Source organism: Hemitrygon akajei, chromosome 3, assembly GCF_048418815.1.
Source record: "Hemitrygon akajei chromosome 3, sHemAka1.3, whole genome shotgun sequence".
Classification (NCBI taxonomy): Eukaryota; Metazoa; Chordata; class Chondrichthyes; order Myliobatiformes; family Dasyatidae; genus Hemitrygon; species Hemitrygon akajei.
The window spans coordinates 154,581,384-154,595,821 of NC_133126.1; the positions used below are offsets into that span (position 1 = coordinate 154,581,384).

Genomic DNA, 14,438 nt, shown 5'->3' on the forward strand with positions numbered 1-14,438 from the left:
CATGACTCATGACATTTTCAAGGACAAGTGTGCAAAAAGTGCCCGTGGGATCATTGGGGACCCGAGTCAACCCTACAACAATCTATTCCAGCTGCTGCCATCCGGGAAGCAGTACTGCAGTGTGAAAGCCAGGACCAACAGGCTCCGGGACAGCTTCTTCCACCAGGCTATCGGACTGATGAACTCACACTGATTTGAGTGTACTCTATATTACATTGACTGTTCTATTTATTATAAATCACTATGATTGCGCATTTAGATGGAGACGTAACATACAGATTTTTATTCGTGCATGTGAAGGGTGTAAGAAATAAGTTCAATTCGATTCAATTAATTGGCAGTGAAAGCAGCAGTGTTCCTGGATTACTGCTACCTAAATTATTACGTTGCAGTGACTACAGATGCAACCAACAGAAGAATGCAGGATAGAGTGTTGCACTAAAAAAAAAGCTGTCAATGTTTTCCTTCCACTCTAAATGAAAGACCCATCATTGTTAGATGCTAATGTTATGGCCCTTGGCATCTTTGAACCTTTTCCTCAATTTGCAACATGGAAGCTGTTTCTTAATTTTTACTTCTGCTTTGACATTGACAGTTCCTTCTCTCCCCACAGCCCCAACTTGCTACCATACGCTGAGCACCAATGTTAAAATTCCCATGGCTTTTACGGTTATCTTCACGCCTCATTCTAAACTTCTGATCAGGAGTTTGAAGTTCTTGAGCACTGATACTGACCATCAATCCTACTGATTCCTTGTAACAGCAAGTCAGCCCAGAGTTTAAACTCTGGTCCTGAAAAATTGTTACAACTGAAATCAAAATTCTATTGATGTATCTCAGTTGCTACTCCAAATGTATCTTCATAATGTGTCCAATTTCAAAAATAGTGAAGGTAATTACTTTATATCATTAGAGCTTTTATGAAAAAATACCAACCTTCTGAAGCACAGTATCTAAACTCTGGGTGATTCCAAAACATCTGTATTTCCCCAAATTCTCATTTCAATTGCTAACATTTCTCACATTTAACTTGTGTTGAAAGCATAAAGGTAGAAGCTGTTGATTGTAACTTTGGTTGATCATAAACCTGGGGCATCTTTCATTGGAAAAATGTAAAATAGTGAATGATGAGATCTGATCAACTTCCCACAGCCTGTTTAAATTGGAATTGCCAACAAAAGTAAAGCAATTTTTTTTTGCATTTATTATTCTCTGTTTGATCTTGTAATTTTGGCCATCTGTTGTTATGAGATGTCTCGAGTAGATAATTTCCATAGTTATGGGGCATGCAGCACAGAGAAAGGCCCCTGTAATGTCTGCACTAGCCATTGTTTACATTATTTCTACACCAATCTTATCCTTATTTTCTCTTCACTATCCCATCCACTCCCCCCAGATTCTAAACCAGCATGTAATAAATCAATCAGCAATGGCCAATTAATTTACCAACACCCTTGCCTTTGCTTATGGGAGAAAACCAGAGCATCCAGAGAAGGCTAAGTAGATACAGGGAGAATGTGCAAACCTCGGTCAGCACTGAGGTCTGAAATGAGCCAGAGTCGCTGAAGCTGAGAGGCAGCAACTCAGCTAACTATGCCATTGTGCTGCAATTTTAACAAGTTGCTCTGTCGTGTTTAATCCAAGGCTAGTTTCGGGGAGTTCTTTATTTATAGTTCTGATAAACATTATCTTTGCAGTTATTTTCAAGAGAGAGAGGTATCAATTGTTTTCTTTTAAAACAGCCGCTGGAACAGTGTGTACAATTTTCTGAGTCAAGGTGTATGAAACTGTTTCTGTCTCTTTTGGGACATACTGAAACAGTTAATTGAACAATGAGAAAAGCAATAAGGCATCTTAGCTTCACACGTTTTTCCTGTAGCTGGCGCAATGAAAGAAAGTCATTAAATAATGACCAATAAGTGCATTAACTACTCCCCGCCCCGCAACCCCTCTGCAGCAGTAGGTCTCAAGTCACCTTTTAATTATAGGATAGCTGAAATTGCTGTGTGAAATTTCATAGTAAAGTATGAAAACAATTTATTGACATTAATCTGGTGTCATTTTAATTTACAGATTGGTTAAATAGTGATGTTTTTAATATAAATCATAAATACCTCTGTAATTTAAAGTACCGTAGATTCCGGACTACAGAGCGCACCTGATTAAAAGCCGCTGGCTCTAATTTTAGAAATAAAATCAATTTTTTAATTGTAAAGGCCGCATCGGATTTTAGGCCGCACCGGATTTTAGGCCGCACCGGATTTTCGGCCGCAGGTGTCCCAAGTTGTAATATGAGATATTTACACAGAAAGATATTACACGTGAGGATTTTTTTAACTTTTAATTAAATCCATATGGTAACAAAAACAAATACATATTGCAAATGCTTTTTTTCGAACCGTGCCCGTACGCGGCTACTTTTAAATATACGTTGCGTATACTTCTTTACTGAACAACATTCCAATATCTCCTAACGACTGGTAAAAAAATATATATATTGCAGCCTACCAGGAAAAGTTATTGATCACCTTTAACTTAAAAGCAAAGTTCGCTCAGATCCAAAGCCGCTCGCGTAATGCGCTCCCCCCCCTCCTTTCCGTTTATCGCAAACCGGCATTTTCCCACAAGACACCGCGAAACCGGGTGTGACGTCATAGCATCCCGCGATGTAGTACAGAAAACAAATATAGTTTAAACTAAGTAGGCAGCACAATGCTTCGAGTGTTTTCCATGTTGATGAGGGTGAGTACAAATGACTGATTTACGATAATTTAATTGTGAAAGTGCGCTTGATTTATCGTACAATTTCATTGGACCTCTGTGAACTACTCATCAATTTTATTGGTCTACTGTTATGAGGCAAAATGTTTACGAGGCGGCATGAAAAAAATCATGCATTAGCCGCTTCGGATTATTGGCCGCAAAGTTCAAAGCTGTTCAAAATGTGGGAAAAAAGTAGCGGCTTAAAATCCAGAATCTACGGTAGATGTTTAAGCCTTCACAGTGGCCAAGCTTGCATACTTTGGTACAGGTACTGTATGTTACAGAACTTCTGCTTTTGACATATGAGAAGCTTTCTTATTAATTTGACTGGCAGCATGTCGATGGGTTTGGAGAGAATATACTTGAAATATGCAACAGGCTGTTGAATTTGAGTAGACAAATCTTACTTTGAGGTTTTTGTGACAGATCATCAAAGGAAATATCCTTTATGTTAGCAATAAAACGCATCAATTTGGTAAATCATGATTTTTTTTGGCAGGTTTGAGGCTTGATCTTCAAACATCCTTTTCCACAATTGATGAAAAGATGTGCTGGTTCATTGAAAGCTGTGATAAATGTCATCATGGGAATCTGCCTTTGTCTCATGTGTCCCACAATACAGGAAGGGTCTAGGTGTGAACCTTTATTGTTGGGTGATTTCATGCAGCAGAGTCAGATGGGTACGAGACCTTTATCATCCAAATATTTGGTGTAGGGCTTATTTTAGCTGAAATTGCTGATCGTGGTTTGTAGTTCAGCCTCTGAGCTGCACATATGCAAGCACTGCCCATATGCTATAATTTGACCACTGAGATTCAGGTGATCTTGGTCCTGGCGTGTAATCACTGAAGGTTGAAATGTTTTCTTTAGTTTAGAAGATTTGCTCTATTCTTGCAGAGAGTATGTTAGAGCTGAGATGCAGAATTGCTCAAGATGGATTGTGTTATTTCCCCAAAGCTTTCTGCAGCCTTTTTTTTTGAACCAGTCTTCTCTAAGAATGGTTCTGTTGTGCACCTGTTTGATTTATCTTATGATGTGTGTGCTGTCATTAAATACATGATGGTGTGCAAGTCATGATGGTGATGTCTTTATGTAGTCAGCCAAATTTGAGGAGAGTGTTCCACAGCCCTACTGTGATAGAGTCAAAGGCTTTGTTGAGATTGACAGACCCCATGTATGGCGATCAGTGTAATTTCTAAAAACATTGTTGTACAATGGAGATTAAGTCCACTTTGCCTCTAAATGGATGGTATTTTAACAAGGCAGACATTGGAGTCTGGTGGAGTTGCTCATATGGTATGTATTTACCTTCCTCTTCTCAGATATAGATGATGAGGATGTGGATCGGTCATGTTGCTGTGAAGTTTTATGGTTTCAAAGGGAATACTATCTGCTCCTGAGGCTTATTATTTTTGAACTGTGCTATGCCCTCTCAGTGAGGTGCTCAAGAATAATGGCAATGCTGGCTCAGTCGATCCTTTGTGTGATACAATTACGAATGCTTATGTCAAGGACAGATTTGGGTTGAGGAAGTCTTTGAAGTGTTTCTTCTACCAGGTAGGAAGCACAGGACACATATTCAATGATTCAGGAACAGTTCTTTCCCCTCTGTCATCATATTTGTAAACCGTCCAAAATCATAATCTCATTATTTCTTTTTTATTGCACTATTTATTTAGTAATTTATAATTTATATTTTAACTGTACTACCATGTTTTGAACTGTACAGCTGCCACAAAGCAACAATTTTTACATAATTATAAACTTGATCCTGGGACCTTGCCCTTCTGTCTCTGATGAGTTAATTCTTCTTGACTTGGTGATGTGGGGCCTCAGGCATTAGAGTTGCAGGTGGCATTTACCTTACTGAGGAACTGCACATATGGCTGTAGAAAATTACTGAGCAATCTGTGCTCCCTCAGCCCATCATCTGTAATATTGATCCCAGTTTTCTACTGGCCCTTTACATTCAGGTGGCTGTGGAGTCGCTTCTTTTCTGTAGATAAAAGCTAGAATGTCCGTCTGAGGAATACCTTAAATTTGTGCTTAGTTAGCTCATTCATCATTTCCTCTTCATTCTCAGGCAGTTAGTCTTGTGGCTCTTGTTAGACAACAGTCTTCTCACAGGAACCAATTATAGCCTGATTTCAGGGGAGTTTATGAACTCTGAACACCTTGTGGCTCCTTTAGGCTGGGACTTGTCAGGCTACTAATGAGTTTAAAAGTAAGTGGTTACAGAGGTTCAGTGAGTTTAGAAGATACTTTGATTGGGTCAGAGGGTGATCACTGTAAAATGAGTTTCTCATGTAATTTGTAGACTTTAACTTAATTTAAAGTAATTAAAGCTGTGGCTATCTATTTTAAATTTATCTAAGGCATGGCAGGAGAACTTGGACCTGTGGCATTAGGCGTGTGGCATGCTCCTTCTGTGCAGTGGTGGAAAATGGACACTTTTTGCTGTCCATGGCGACCACTTGTGAATGAAATGGATGCAGCTAAGTTACTGGTTCACCACTTCCTCTGGTGAAAGCTGTGGCTGGATCCTAAAGCTGAACTGTATGTGAAACACATGTTTAGGGATGTGTTCATACCTTAGATGAACTGTGCACAATAATGGCACCAATATTAATAGCCCAAAAAATATGTAATATATGCAAAGTGTTTGCAGTTACTTGAGCAACAAAAACATTTGGTCTAAATATCAAAGATCATTGTTGTATTTGTACTTTGATTTTGTCTATTCCTCTTTATTAATTGTTATCTGCTAATATTATGGAAAGATACTTATATGTTTTACATGTATAGATTGTCTTAATCTCCCAGATGTTTCAGCGTTTATTTGTTAATTATTCTTTGCATATGGTGATCAGGATATTATAACGAAAGCAATTTTCTAATGTTATTTCTAGTTATAACTAAATTGAATGTTAATTAAAAATAGTAAATCTTTTTTATAACAATGTTTGAAACAATTAATTTATAATACTGCAATATATGCTTCATTTTGCACTTAGTCTCTTTACATTTATTTTCTTGTCAGTGTGTGTCAGGTCAATTAATTTGAATGATAAAAACAAAAATCTGCTTCTGTCTTGTCAAGTGTAAAATCAAAATAAAGCATTTACTGGAAAGTGAAGTAAAAGTCAAAATACTGGAAATACTCAAATTCAGGCAGCATCTGTAGAAGGGGAAAAGGTTTAACCAAAGTTAAAGGTCAATACTTACTGTCTGTCCTTGATTGCCACGTGAAGTTGGTGGAGAGCGATAGCCTTGCACAGCTGCATTGATCTGGTGAAGACCTTCCAACAGTTTTGTTGGGTAGGGATCTCCAGGATTCAGATTCAGCAACAATGAAGGACCAACTTTCAAAGTAAATGTATTATCGAAGTATGTATATGTTACCATATATTACCTTGACATTCATTTTCTTGCAAGCATTTATAGGATAAAATAAATATAATAGAATTTTACAAAAAAAAACTACATGAGCAGACAAAGTCTGACAACCAATCTGCAAGAAACAAACTATGGAAATGAAAATAATACTGAGAACATGGGTTGTAAAAAGATCTTGAAAGTGAGTGAGTCTGTAGGGCCCAGAATCGGTACAGAGTAGTAATGAATGAAATTATCTATGCAGATTCAGTAGCCTGATGGTTGTAGGGTAATAACTGTTCCTGAACTTGTTGGTGTGGGACCCAAGTACCTCCTGCCCAGTGACAGTAGCAGGAAGAATGCATAGTCTTGATGATGGGGTCCTTTGATGATGTGGGCTGCTTTCTTGCAGCAGTGCTCCATGCAAATGTGCTCAGCAGTGGGGAGGGCCTTTCCTGTGATGGACTGGGCTGTGTCTGCCATTTTCTGTAGCCTTTTTAATTCCTGGGATTGGTGTTTCCATATCAGGGTGTGATGTAACCAGTTAAGCTACCCTATGCATCTATAGAAGTTTGTCTGAATTTTTGGTGACATCCTGAATCTAAGCAAATGTCTTGGAAAATAGAGGCACTGTTGTGCCTTCTTTGTGACAACACTAATGTGCTGCTCCCAGGACAGATACTCTGAAATAGTTACACCAAGGAATTTAAAGCAACTGATACTCTTCACCTCCAGTCCCCTAATGAGGACAGGCTCATGCTCCTTTGGTTTCCTCCTCTCTGAAGTCAATAATCAGCTCTTCACTTTTTTGCTGACGTTGAATGTGAGGTTTTTGATGTGGTGCCACTCAAGCAGATTTTCAATCTCCCTCCTATACACCAATTTGTCACCACCTTTGATTCAGCTAATGACAGTGGTGTAATCAGCAAACTTAATATATTTAACTTAATGTAACCAGCAGAAAACAGCATTTCCAATATGGGTATTATGTAACTTTGATGAGAACCTGCAGGTGTGGTGTTCCTGAGCACCTGCTGTACCTCAAGCATGAATGCTTTGTCCACTGCTGTATTTTCTCTGCACTCATCTCTGTGTGGTTTGGTAGAACTCAAACACCATCTTCAAATCTGCTGATGACACCACAGTTGTGGGCAGACTCTCAGGTGGCAATGAGGTGGCATATAGAATGAGATCGATCGGCTGCTCGATTGGTGGCACAACGAACTTGCACTCAACATCAGCAAGACCAAGGAATTGATTTTAGGAAGGGGAAGTTGGCAGAGTGCACACCAGGCCTCATTGAGGGGTCAGTTGTGGAAAGAATGAACAGACGCAGGTTCCTGAGCGTCAACATTTCAGAAAATCTATCCTGGACCCAACATATTGATGAAATCGCAAATTCCCCTTTGATTCTTTTTCCCATAACGTATACTAGGGCAATTTACACTGACTCTACTTCATTAGGGGCTTGAGGAGATTTGGTATGTCTCCAAAGACTGTAGCAGTTTTTTACAGAGGTACCATGGAGAGCATTTTGACTGGTTGCACCAGTGCCTTGTATGGAGGCTGTAAAGCACAGTATTGAAAGAGGCTGCAGAGAGTTACAGACTTGGCCAACTCCAATACAGGCACAAGCTTCCCCACCATCCAGAACGTCTTCAAAGCATAGTGCCTCGAAAAGGAAGCATCAATCACGAAGGACCACCGCCACCCAGGACATGGCCTCTTCTCAATTCTACCATCAGGGAGGAGGTACGGGAGCCTGAAGATGCATACTCAATGTTTTAGGAACAGCTTTATTCCTCTCCACCATCAGATTTCTGAATAGTCTATGAATCCATGAACATGGCCTCACTATTCCTCTTTTGCACTAGTTAATTATATTTTTATTGTAACTTATAGTATTTTTTGTCTTTCACTGTACTACTGCCACAAAAATAACACATTTCATGATCTGTCAGTAATAATAAACCTGATGCTGATTTTTGCTTTTCTTGGTGGCAAATATCAGGGCTTGGAAGATGCTTGTGGAATGACCTGGGTAAATAAGTTGTATACTTAAGTAAAAGGTAATCATAGTAACCAGTATGCACTGATGATGAAATGTTTAGGGCAGTGGGTGAACTGTGTTATTCTGGATTTAACTTTAACAGCAGTGTGACATCATTGAATGTAAAGGACATTTGGCTGAAGGTGGTCATACTTGGCACCTTCGTGGTGCAAATGTTAGTTGGCAGTTCTTTAATGTGTGTTAATTTGGGTGGTGATGGTCTTCTGTGATGGTGGAGATCTTGGAAACAAGCCAAAATGGATCATCCACTCAGCACTTCTGGTTCAATGTGTTTGTTAGTGCTTCAGCCTTTTGCACTAATGATGGGCCCTGCATTAATAAGGATGGGAGTGTTTTTGGAATCTACTTCTATCAGCTGTTCAATTTTCCATCATTTTCATGACTAGATTTGGGACTGCAGCCCTTCAATCTGATTTATTGATTCTAAAATTGCTTAACACTCTTGCATGGTGTTTTCACTGTTGGTTGTATTTTCATGTTGTAGCTTCACAAGCTGACACCTCATTTTTAGGAATGTCTACTGCTACTCTTGGCATGTTATGCTGCACTCCTTCAAGCAGGGTTCTTCGTCTGCCATATTGTCATAACAGAGTACAAGAAGTTCCAGAATTGTTGAACTATACATTTCTTCACCTCCTTATCAGCCACATGCGTGCCCAGCTTTTGAGCTGCTAGATCTGTTCAGATTCTCACTTAGCATAATCATAATCTTATACTCCACAGTGGAGTAACAAGACTAAGAAGGTGTTCCCGCCCTTTGTTAGATAGGCTGCTGCTTTTGTGATGAGGTGTTCTTCATTTAAGGAGATAGTGCATCTGTAAAGTAGTGCTGTTCAAACAGCAGTTGCAGTGCTTAAGGAATGGATTGCTTATTGTGAAGAAATTTTTCTGTGAATATGCCAAGGTATTGCAATTCCAGTCACTTAAAAGTTTGGTTAAAAAGAAAATAATTGACAAAAATATAAATTCCTAATTATCACATTATTTTGGTCTTTTAAAAAACTTTGTTATGGTTACTTGTAACATTACTGTTTCCATTGCTGTTTCTGAAGTGTAAAATAAAATCAATGGGAATATACCTTCAAATTACTGCTTATCTGATTGTTTTGAATTTAACATTATAATGTTTTTTTTATTGCAGATCATGTTTTATTGAACCAGACTAATGGAGTTAATTGTTCTGAGAAGGAACATGTGCCAAACCTACATATCCTAGGGTTTCTTTTCCTGAACAAATATCTGAGTAGCGTTTTCAATATTCTCCTCATCCTACAATTGTAAGTAATATTTTTCCTTTTCAACTGAAGTATTGTTGCATCAATTGATCTATTTAAACTTGAGTGAAAATTGTTTTGGCTGTTGTATCTCTTGATTGAATGATGCCTTGATTTTGAATTTGGTGAGTTAACTGTGTCAGACTTCATGTTCCTATTTAAATATATTTGTATAGTTATTACTCAAGAGTTAATAATGGTTTTAAATACTATTTAAAACCATAATACAATAACTAATAGTTTTAAATAGTCCACTCAAAAATATGTTCCTTTCATAATTTCTAATAATATAGTTAAACATTTTCATAACAAGCACAGTACTCGGTTGTCAGCCCTTAGCTCTATAATCTCTTGCAATTCTACAATCTCTTTGTTTTTCCCCAATTCTAGCCTCTTGCTTAACTTTAATTTCCTTTTCTGATCACTGGTGCCAATGTGCTCCATTATCAAGTGGATTGGTAATATTTACAGCTAACCAAACACATTGAGAGTGAGCTACCGTAAGGAACAAGGATTAGGTTCTTAAGGATATTGATTCAGTGGTTCCATGTTTGCCAGACTGTCAGTGGTGTTGATCAACTTGGAGTGAGGTAAAGCAGAACATAAGAGTCAGCACTGGATTGACTCGAGACATGGAGTGGAGTATCCACCAATTCTATGTAGCCGGCAATAAGAGAACATCTAATAAAACAATCTACACAGGTTATGTAGCTATCTGAAATCTGTGCCTGGGAATGGGCAGGCATTTACTACGATGGTATTGGGACTGCTGACTGTGAAGTTCTAATCTCAAACGAAGACCATAAGCCCCATCAGGTATAAATAGCTATGAGTACTCTCACCAAAGGGAAATTATAATGTAAATACACAACCTTAAAAGACTAGTTCACTTCCCTGTTTATTCTCCACAGCAAGTTCAGCTGCCAGTACCTACTATACCAGTGATGACCCCCACCCCATCATGGAGTAGATTCTTCCAGCTAACAAGGTAGTTTAAAACACAGTTCATTTACTTTCAGTGATACACAATTAACAACATTCATAAAACACATTTAAAACTCACAGAGGATTTCTATTTTATAAAACATTTCCAAGTAACAAACCATTTCTACAACACTAAGTATTCCCAAAACACAAGTACAATTCCTATAAACCAAAAAGACATACCAACAATGCAGATGAATGAATTGCCCATTGCAGAAACCAAAACTAGGGGAATGGATTTAGTTCACACTGTGTTTCTTTCATGCTTCTTGATGTTCCGTACCCCATTCCTAATGAGTCAGAACTGCTCTGTAGATTTATAACCCTTTTCTGCCACTTGGGTGACATCACACGTATATGATATTTCCTCAGATACCCTTTTTACACAAACAGTCTAAAAGCTTTTTGGATGCACACATCTCAGCTACCTACCATTAACACTGTGAAGCCAACTTTCTTGAGTACGTAAACCTTCTAACTATAAACACATTAGTTTTTTGATATGCTGAATGATACTCCCGATATGGTCTCCAGGCTTCCTTGATCTAAGCAGCTTAGGCTGTGCTGTCTGTGTTGAAACAAGCAAAATTAAACAACCCATTGTTTTATACTGCACATTTTTGAGCAGCAAAAAGCCAAGTTCAGTGACCAATATCCAATTTGTACAAACAGCATGTCTGCTATATAGAGAGCTTGTTTGCAAAGCTGCTCTATAGACACTGCTTTGTTTTAAATCCAGACTGATTACTGCTTAGAATTTACATTTTAAGAACTGAAGACTGGCTCCAGTTTATCACCAGAAGCTAAACAACTGTTAGTTGGATGTTTACTTACATCTGTTTGATTAAACAAGTGACAGCTACTGTGGTTAGACAGTGAGTTTTGCAAAAAGCCAAGAGGCCTTCTGGCCCAGGAAGCAAATATCCATCTCACCCCTCTTGCTAAGCCAAGATTTCTTACCCAGCTCCTTCCTTTGGATTTCAGTTTTGAGATCACAATGTGGGCCAAGATTTCTCTTGGGAACTCCTTCAGTAGGTTACCAGTGCTAGACAAGCTCTCTTCAATCTAGAGCTCGAAGAACTCATTGAACACCCCAATGTAAGGACTTCTGTTCAGTTTTTTCGAGATTATTAATTCCCACAATCTCAGCTGTGCACATTTCCCAAACCTCAAAGGAATGTCACCATTATAATTTTCCAGAAAGGGACTTCCGGTAAGATGGTGATTGCTTAGCTGCTCCGAACTTTTGTTCCATTATTGTCGCTATCTTTGCACTAAATGTCTCCATTTTTTAAACCTTAGTTAGGAACTTTTTCGGTTTCTTTTACTTGCCTGTGAACACATCTACCTTACAATGTCTAGCAAGAGTTCTAAATCCAGGAGAAAGGAAGTTCTGGCTCTCTCGGCTGAGACCCTGGCTGCGCTTGAACAGCTCCGAGACTAAATTTTAAAGGAATTTAGAACCGCTTTCAAACAGCTGGAAGCCAAACTGGATCGGATCAATGACAGAGTGGACGAACATGCTGAACACTTATCTCGCATCGATTCGACTTCTGAAGATTTAGAAAGTCGTGTTCGATACTTGGAGACTCCCTGTTCCAGCCTAGAGGAAAAATGTAACAAACTCCTTTCCAAAATGATGGATCTCGAAAATCGCAGCAGATGCTGTAATCTTCAAATTCTTGGGTTGCCAGAGGCCACCAAACAGGGATCAACCGTGAAGTTTTTCGCCGAGTTTCTCTGTGAGATATTCGGGAAAGATTTGCTTCCGAACCCGCCTGAGCTCGAAAGGGCACACAGGGTCTACGTTCCCCCCAGAATTCTGGGCTCCCGCCCGCGACCGGTAATTTTGTGCTTTCATCAATACCAGGTAAAACACCGTCTGATTATGGAGGCACGTCGCAGAGGTACTTTTACTTTCCAAAATACAATCATTCGCTTTGTGGAAGATTTTGCACCCCAGACCTTAAAGATGCGTGCTGAGTTTAAAGGCGTAATGAAAGTGCTTTTTGATCGTGGTTTCAAACCCTCTCTTCGCACTCCTGCCGATTTACGAATCAAGCTTAATACTGGAAAATATAAGTGGTTTAAGTCACTGAAGGAGGCTGAAGCATTTGTGGCAAGTCTTCCGGCTATCCAGTCATCTTCGGAATCCGATCGGACCTCCTAAAATGGTGGATAAGTACTTCTCGTAGTAAAATTACTTTTTCTGGACTCAGACTTTACTTGAATCACTCCGACATTATTCATTGAAACTCTAAGGGCTGTTGATAATCTCTCCCTGGATCTGGTGTGTCTTTTTTAAATGGACATTCTGTGCTTAATGTGTCCCTATAGACGTTTAAATAGTACTTGTGTAATCTATTTTATTCTTGTATAACTTTATCTATAGAGTTCTACAACTGACTCTAACTTGTTTTGGAGGTTTGAAGTCTTTAGTGAAGGCCTCCCTGTTTGTTGGTTCACAGTTTAATTGCTGATTTATTTTTTCTTTTATTTATTTATTTATTTGTTTGTTTTTTCTTCACTTTTTTTTAGTCTCTGATTTTCTTTTCTCCTCTCTGTAAATGGTTGATAAGTACTCTTCTTGAATTTATAATTTTCCCCTTACTCCCTTTTTTTTCCCTTTCTCTTACTTTATTCTTCTATAATTTTTTGCGGGTAGGTTAGTTTTGGTTTTCTTCCGATTTTCTCTGTATTAAGTCTTATATTTCTGCAGAAGATGTTCCAATTTGTAGTTATGTTTTCTAGTGCATAAACTAGTTACTATTTGCTATAGTATTTATATGGAACTGCTGTTAATAGCACAGATCTGGAAGTTGTATTTGGGTTAATTTTTTTGGTAGAGCTAGCTGCTTTTTTTGGTAGCCATCTAGTTTTGGGTTGTGTGGGTGGGGTGGATTTTCCAGTTCCAACATCACTCACTGTATTTATTGTTTTTCTTTATTGCTCAGGACATGTTTATGTTTTGATTTTACGAATCTATGTTTACATTTCTGCTCCCAGACTGCTATTGTATTGCTTGACTTTTTATATGCCTGCTGCCTTTTATGCATTAGTAATTGATAATGGCTAGTGCACTTAGATTCATGAGCTGGAATGTAAAGGGATTGAATCACCCTGTTAAAAGGAGGAAGGTATTCTCACATATTAAACAACTCAAAGCTGACATTGCTTTCCTTCAAGAAACTCATATTCGTTGTTTTGATAACTCCCGGCTTTTGTCAAAGTGGGCGGGTCAGCACTTTCATTCATCCTTTGCTGCTAAAGCTAGGGGAGTCTCCATTCTTATTAACTCAAGTATTCCTTTTGAACTCCATAATAAAATATCTGATACAAATGGCCGTTTTATTATTGTTACTGGTAAACTATATAACACTAAAGTTGCACTAGCAAACCTGTATGCCCCCAACTTTGATGATGTTAACTTTTTTGAACGTTTTTTTTCCTCACTACCAGACTTAAACTCATACTCTCTTATACTGGGTGGTGACTTCAACTGTTGGTTAGATCCTAATCTGGATCGATTGTCCTCTGTTACCAGATCACCTACTAAATCTGCCTTAGCTATCCAATCGTTTCTCTCTAATTTTGGTATCTCTGATATATGGCGTTTCCTTCATCCTACTGAGAGAGATTATTCTTTTTTCACACATGTTCACCATACCTTCACTAGAATTGACTATTTCTTACTCGATAACCAACTTATTCCATTTGCCCACTCTTGTGACTATCAGAGTATACTGATTTCTGACCATGCCCCAATTACTCTCTCTCTGAACTTTCCTGGTCTCCCTCAGAGGAATAAACACTGGTGGTTTGATTCAACTTTATTATCGGATGATGATTTTTAAAAATTTATTAAGGATCAGATAACCTTTTATTTTAACACTAATACATCACCTGAAGTGCCATCCCAGATTGTCTGGGATGCCATGAAAGCATATCTGAGGGGTCAAATAATCTCTTAC

General features: G+C 38.5%; 1 protein-coding gene across 8 annotated transcripts in view; it reads left to right on the forward strand.

Annotated features, from left to right (window-relative positions):
* LOC140725529 (uncharacterized) overlaps positions 1–14,438 on the forward strand; it is a 467,652-nt gene that overhangs the window by 98,552 nt on the left and 354,662 nt on the right. For all 8 annotated transcript variants that reach the window (XM_073041107.1, XM_073041104.1, XM_073041102.1 and 5 more), the window contains one exon: positions 9,351–9,486. In XM_073041107.1, the coding sequence (XP_072897208.1) occupies positions 9,351–9,486 (136 nt within the window). The remainder of the gene's footprint in view (positions 1–9,350; positions 9,487–14,438) is intronic.